Below are 6279 nucleotides of genomic sequence, written 5' to 3'. Positions count from 1 at the left end.
GCGCGCCGCGGTTCAAAACTCCACCGCCACCGTAAGCGTTTACCCGGCCGGAATTTTTTTTTAAGAGAGTTTAAATTGAGAATGCTACGCTTCTATTGGTCCAAAGTGTCGCTTTCGGGACGTTGGCCAATAGGAAAGCCTGGTTTCCCTCCAATCAGGAGCAGGCAGCCTCGCCCCCAGTCACGCGCACGCGCCGCCCCGCCTCCCTGGGCGGAGGGGCGGGGCCTGCGGCCTTCGAAAGTGCGCGGCGGGCGGCCGGAAGATGGCCGTTCCGCCCCGGCACCTGCGCTCTCGCCGGGCCCCGCCGCCGTCGTCGTGGGGTGGCTGGAGTGACGGCGCTCAGAAGGCGGGCGATGAACCCTCTTTGACGACTTCCATGGAATGGGACACCCAGGTGGTGAAAGGGTCGTCGCTGCTCGGCCCCGCGAGGCCGAAGCCCGAGGAGCCGCCCCCCGGCGCGCGGCTGCACTGGTGGCTGCAGCCCCAGCGGTGCGCGGTGTTCCAGTGCGCGCGCTGCCACGCGGTGCTCGCCGACTCGGTGCACCTCGCCTGGAACCTGACTGCCACTCTGGGCGCGGTGGTCTTCTCCAGTGAGTGGTGGCGGGGCAGACGAGGGGTGAAGGTTTGCCAGGACTCTCCCCTTTGATTGGAAGGCGGCTTTCCGTGATTTTCCGTGGCGGGCACGGGCCTCTTCCGGAGGGTGCTGGCCTTCCCTCTGCCGGCCTCCTTCCCGGGTGGGCTGCGCTGACCGGCGTCTGTCTTCCTAGGAGTCACCAACAACGTGGTTTTGGAAGAGCCTTTTCTAGTGGGCATTGATGGCTTGCTCAAAGGCAGGTACGCGCACTCTTTCCCGACTGCTGGAGACCCAGGGGCGTGGGAACGACAGTTTCTAACCTGTGCTAGAAGATGAGGATGTTTGCGGTGCAGTCGTTGTAGTTGAAGACTGCTCCTTCTCCGTGTTGGACTCTTTTTTTTGTTTTTGAGGGGGCGGGAGGGCACATCCGGTGATGCTCAGAAGTTACTCTTACTTAGCTCTGCACTCAGGGATCAACCCTGGCAGTGCTCGCGAGACCATGTGGGGTGTCTGCAAAGCAAGCATCTTACCCACCTTACTATCTCTCTAACCTCTGTTCAACTCTTTTTTTGGTTTTGCATCCGCAGTTACTTTTCTTTTTTTCTTTTTGGGTCACAACCAGCTATGCTCAGGGGTTATTCCTGGCTCTGCACTCAGGAATTACTCCTGGCGGTGCTTGGGGGACCATATGGGATGCCGGGGATTGAACCCAGGTCGGCTGTGTGCAAGGCAAACGCCTTACCCGCTATGCCATCGCTCTAGCCCCAGTTACACATTTTTGATTTTTTTTTTTTGTGACCGGACACCACAGTGGATCTATAAGCTAGGATATAACTTTATCAATATGTGTTAACCTTTTTGGGGGGGGGCTTACACCCAGCGATGTGCTCAGGGATTACTCCTGGTTCTGCACTCAGAAATTACTCCTGGCGGTGCTCTGGGGACCAAATGGCATGCTGGGGTCGAACCCAGGTCTGCCTCATGCAAGACAAACGCCCTACCCACTATACTATCTTTGCTCTGGCCCCAATTTTAACCTTTCTTAAATAAAACTTTTCTTAGTCTCATTTCTGTTGTAGCATAGTTGTTAGGAATGATTCAGCTACTGGTTATTTTGCGTGTTTTCTGATGTGCTTGATCCTTGCCTGTGTTCTATACCCCATCTACAGCACGTACAACCTTTTACTCTGTTGTTCCTGTGAAGTTCCTGTTGGTTTTCATCTATATTCAACCCATGCTGCCATGGCTGCCTTAAGAGGCCACTTTTGCCTTTCCAGTGACAAAATGGTGTGGTGAGTAGACTTAGATGTGCTATGAAAGTTTAACAGATCTTCCAGAATGCTGGGAGTGTGGAGTATTTATATGCCCAACATGTAGATTCTTCTGGCATTTCTCTGTATCTCTTCTGGAAAATGGTCACCATGTCTGACCAGTGAAGATGACAGGTACTGCCCTGTATCTAAACAGAAGGCCTGGGGATGTGGTTCAGCTCTTGAATGGTAGGAATGAGACTCTGGATTTGATTCTTGGCATATCCCCCCTAATCCCTCTCCAAAAAAAGAAAAATGGGAGTGGGACCAAAATAACATCTCATAACATTATGATCATTTCAGATCATGACAGTCTTACCATTGAACAATTGAATGTACCTTTTTTCACTCAAAACTCACAGAAGGAAAACTTTTGTAAAGAATATAACCTACACTTTTGGAATTTGTGCTTGCTTCCAGCTTCCCTGTAATCTTGTGTTCTCCCTCATCCCCCCCCCCCCCCAGTGATTCCTTTTATTTGGGGTGGCGGGGCGGGGGGGGGGGCTTTTTGGGCCACACCCAGTGATGCTCAGGGGTTACTCCTGGCGGTACTACTTGGGGGACTATATGGGATGCCAGAGATTATCGGGGGTTATCGAACCTGGGTTGACCCCATGCAAGACAAGATGCCCTACCTGCTGTACTATTGCTCCAGCTCTGTCTCTATGTGATTCCTTGTGTTACGGCTCCCGCCGTTGGGCTTAGGAATGGTCCCTGACCCAAACTTAGCCAGACTGTGCCTTGGGAATCTGGAGTCACCATCCAGAGATTAGGTCATTGATAGATGTTACTGGTGCTGAAGCTGGGGAACAAAATCTATCAGTATAGGGTAGTTACATCCCAAATAGTCAGTGTCCCCAATCATGACAGCTTCATATGATTTCTTAAGGAAGGCTGGAAAGTAAAGTAAGTGAGATGGACTATAAAATTGCAAAGTATGCCTAGGGTTCACTTTTTTTTTCCTTAATGGGTTCTGGGGATCAAACTTGGCCTCCTACATGCAAGGCAAGTGCAGTACCTCAAAGCTGCATCCCAGGCCTTCTAAATTTGTGTTGGCACAGTCATGATCCCACCTTTTCAACTAAGCACTTGCTGTTCTCAACAAAACCTGTGTTCTGAAAGAAAGGTGCCGGATGGCTGCAGAACAGGCAGCCAGTGGCACTGTTCCCGCGGGTTTTCTCATGATATACAATCTCCTACTGAGAAGTGACACATACTCACTGATTCTTCTTCTTCTTTTTTTTTTTTTTTTGGGTCACACCCAGTGATACTCAGGTTACTCCTGGCTCTGCACTCGGGAATCACTCCTAGTGGTGCTTGGGGGACCATATGGGATGCTGGGAATTGAACCAGGTTGGCCGCGTGCAAGGCAAACACCTTACCCACTGTGTTATCACTCCAGCCCCACTATCATTGTTCTATGGCCTTGGTTTTTGTCTTTTGATCAGTGAATTTCTTGTATTCTTAGCAGGCAAGGGGTGGGAGGAGGTACGAGCCTCTCTGATGATTTCCTAATTGAAAATTTGGTTTCTTTGGGGCTAGAGATATAGTCCAGGCATTAAGGTACTCACTGTATACAGCCAACCCTAGTTCAATCTCCAGCACTACATATGGTCCCAGAAACACTGCCAGGAGCGACTTCTGAGAACAGCCAAGAGTAAACCTTAAGCATCACAGGGTGTAGCCCCTAAACCCAGCCCTACCCTCCCACACTCTGTCCAAGAAAGACAATTTTGTTTTTTCTCTAAAATATATTAGAAAATGAACATTAGTAAGAAGGTTGTCTGTGTTATAAGCACTGGAGATACCCTGAGTTTCTAGGTAAATCTGACTGAGGTGTGTTGGTAAGGTGTTCTCCTGGTTTTCTACCCAGCTATCTCTTGTCAACAAAAGCCATAGTGCCTGTGTCCAAGATGGAGATTTACAACGTCCCTCTCGAAGAGAAGGTGTTGGAGGTGAGACTGAGTGGTACCATGTGTTTCCCTGAACACAAGCAGTGCGGGGAACTGCACTCATTAACTGGGGCTGATAGAATTGGTGGAGTACTTTTGTAATTCCCTATGCCTGACTTGGCTTTTTTTGGTTATTGTTTTGGGTCACATCCAGTGGTGCCCAGGGGTTAATCGTGGCTCTGCACTCAGGGATCACTTATGGCAGTTCTAGGGAAGGGATGGATGGAATTCAGGTCACCCACATGCAAGACAACTGCTCTATCTACCCTCTGTACTATTACTGCTCCAGTACGTTTTTGGTGTTTCTTATTTGAAAGCCATTGTGTGAGGACTAATTTGGAGGAAGTGGAGAGTAGCCAGCCCAGGTCTGACTTTCTCCGCACTTCCATTCTCCATCACTTCCAGAATGGTGGTGAGTAGATCCTTGTGACCATGTGTCCAATGCTGTGTCCTCTGAGGAGTGACACCTGCTGCACAGGGAAGGAGAAAGACCTCTGGAGAATAATCTAGCCAGCTCCCTGGACAGACAGGCAAACCATGGTGGCAGGGTGGGATGAGCACATGTAATTAATATCCAGGGCATTATCCAGAGTGCAAATTATCCATCTATCTCTGGGATGGAGAGAACTCAGTGAGCTGAGCCCATAGCCTGGGTTCCATCCCCAGCACTGCATAGCCCTCCCAATCCCCAGCACAAGCTATGCTGGGTGTGGCTTAGAAAAGTGTGTGCTAGGCACAGGCTGGGGCTCTGGTACTCTGTGGGGTGAGCAATGCTGGGTGCAGCCTTGGAGGCCCCAGGCACTGTTGGGATTACCTGTATCACCTTTGGCACTGCAGGGCCAAGCAGTGTTGTACCCTTAGGCTCTGGCCTGGTTGGCTGTGAATCACCTGTGGGCATTACCCCCCAATCCTTCCCTTCCCTTCCCCCAGCCTCCCTGAGCACTGCTTGCAAGCTTGGAACCAAAAAAAAAAAAAAACCTGGTAACTGTGTTTCCTCAGCTGAAAGAGAAGATAATGTTAACACATGTCCGCTTAAATTCACTGATGAAGATTCCGAAGGACGTGGCTCCTGTGAAGTCCAAGACAGAAAACTGACCCAGGATCAAGAGTCGAGGGTACCCTTGTACCCTGAGTACAAGGGTCAGAACATTGCTGTCTGTCCTTTCAGCTGGAATTGCCACCTTCCAGTAAATTGTAAAAATGACCAACACAAAGGGAATGAGGAGGGGTACCCGCTACATGTTCTGTAGACCTTTTAGAAAGCATGGAGTTGTTCCTTTGGCGACATTCATGCAGCTATACAAGGAAGGTGATATTGTAGACATAAAGGGAATGGGCACTGTCCAAAAAAGAATGCCCCACAGATGTTACCAGGGCAAAACTGGAAGGGTCTACAGTGTTACCCAGAATGCTGTTGGCATTGTTGTTAACAAACAAGTCAAGGACAAGATACTGACAAGAGAATTTATGTTCATATTGAGCGTAATTATGCACTCTTAAGAGTCGTGACGACTTCCTGAAATGGGTGAAGGAAAATGGTCAGAAAAAGAAGGAAGCCAAAGAGAAAGGGACTTGGGTTCAACTGAAGCGCCAGCCTGCTCCACCCAGAGAAGCACACTTTGTAAGAACCAGTGGAAAGGAGCCTGAGCTGCTGGAGCCCATTCCCTAGGAATTCATGGCATGAGAGGTGTTTAAAAATAAGGAGACTCCTGGACTATTTTGTTAAAAAGAAAAAGGAGCATTGCTGTCAGTGAACTGGTGCTGTTGGATTCTTCTAGAGGCTCCCCTTCAAAATAGGAAATGTGGTTTATTATATTATCTCTAGCTTCTTGTCAGTTTCATAATTTTTCTGAAAAAGCTGGTTGCAGATTTGGGGATTGAAAGGAATGGCCCTTGAGTACTTTGACCTAAAGATCCATAATGAATCTAAAAGTGAGCTGAATTGAATACTGACTTTTTTGTGGGGAGCAATTGTTATGTAAATATTGAGAATCTTTTAAATGTAAAATATTGGTACACATACAGTCTGTTACAGTCTGTAGGCAGTGGTCAGTAAGTTAGTCAACTGGGTAATATAGTTTCTCATGTAATGTACAGACAATATACAGTTTTCACATGTAAATTGAATTTTATGATGAAACGTTAAAACATTGAATAACTGCCAAAATGCTGTTTTCTCTTTTTTGCTCTTTGTAGCATAGACTCAAGTAGATGATCATGTTGTTCATTTATACTAGCTGGGGTAACAGCCAGATTGGGCCACATCTATGACCATGCATGGAGGTTGCTCCTGATGGTGCTAAGGTGTGTATGTATGTGTGTGTGTGTGTGTGTGTGTGTGTGTGTGTGTTATAAACTATATATATATATTTTTTTTTACTAGCGAATTTTTCCAAACATTTTTTTTTCCCTTTATTTTTTTTTTTTTTAAAGTTGTAGATTT

The 6279-nt window shown here is 48.0% G+C and overlaps 1 protein-coding gene and 1 pseudogene across 1 annotated transcript; both read left to right on the top strand.

Annotated features, from left to right (window-relative positions):
* Positions 1 to 308: 308 nt before the first annotated feature.
* OIP5 (Opa interacting protein 5) lies at positions 309 to 4945 on the top strand. The gene is made up of 5 exons (XM_056133552.1): positions 309 to 590; positions 768 to 834; positions 1744 to 1866; positions 3758 to 3839; positions 4836 to 4945. The coding sequence occupies exons 1-5, from the start codon at positions 377 to 379 to the stop codon at positions 4929 to 4931; spliced, it is 582 nt and encodes a 193-aa protein (XP_055989527.1). The 5' UTR covers positions 309 to 376; the 3' UTR covers positions 4932 to 4945.
* Positions 4941 to 5550, top strand: LOC130041404 (60S ribosomal protein L21-like; annotated as a pseudogene).
* Positions 5551 to 6279: the final 729 nt, after the last annotated feature.

This window comes from Sorex fumeus, unplaced genomic scaffold (assembly GCF_029834395.1).
Source record: "Sorex fumeus unplaced genomic scaffold, SorFum_2.1 ptg000098l, whole genome shotgun sequence".
Lineage (NCBI taxonomy): Eukaryota > Metazoa > Chordata > Mammalia > Eulipotyphla > Soricidae > Sorex > Sorex fumeus.
Note: the sequence above shows the minus strand (reverse complement) of the source record. Positions and strands in the feature narration are given on the sequence as shown.

Coding starts and splice junctions, on each gene's coding strand:
- OIP5 (XM_056133552.1), top strand. CDS start 377: ATGGAATGGGACACCCAGGTGGTGAAAGGGTCGTCGCTGCTCGGCCCC. Junction 591..767: donor GGGCGCGGTGGTCTTCTCCA/GTGAGTGGTGGC, acceptor CTGTCTTCCTAG/GAGTCACCAACAACGTGGTT. Junction 3,840..4,835: donor TCGAAGAGAAGGTGTTGGAG/GTGAGACTGAGT, acceptor GTGTTTCCTCAG/CTGAAAGAGAAGATAATGTT.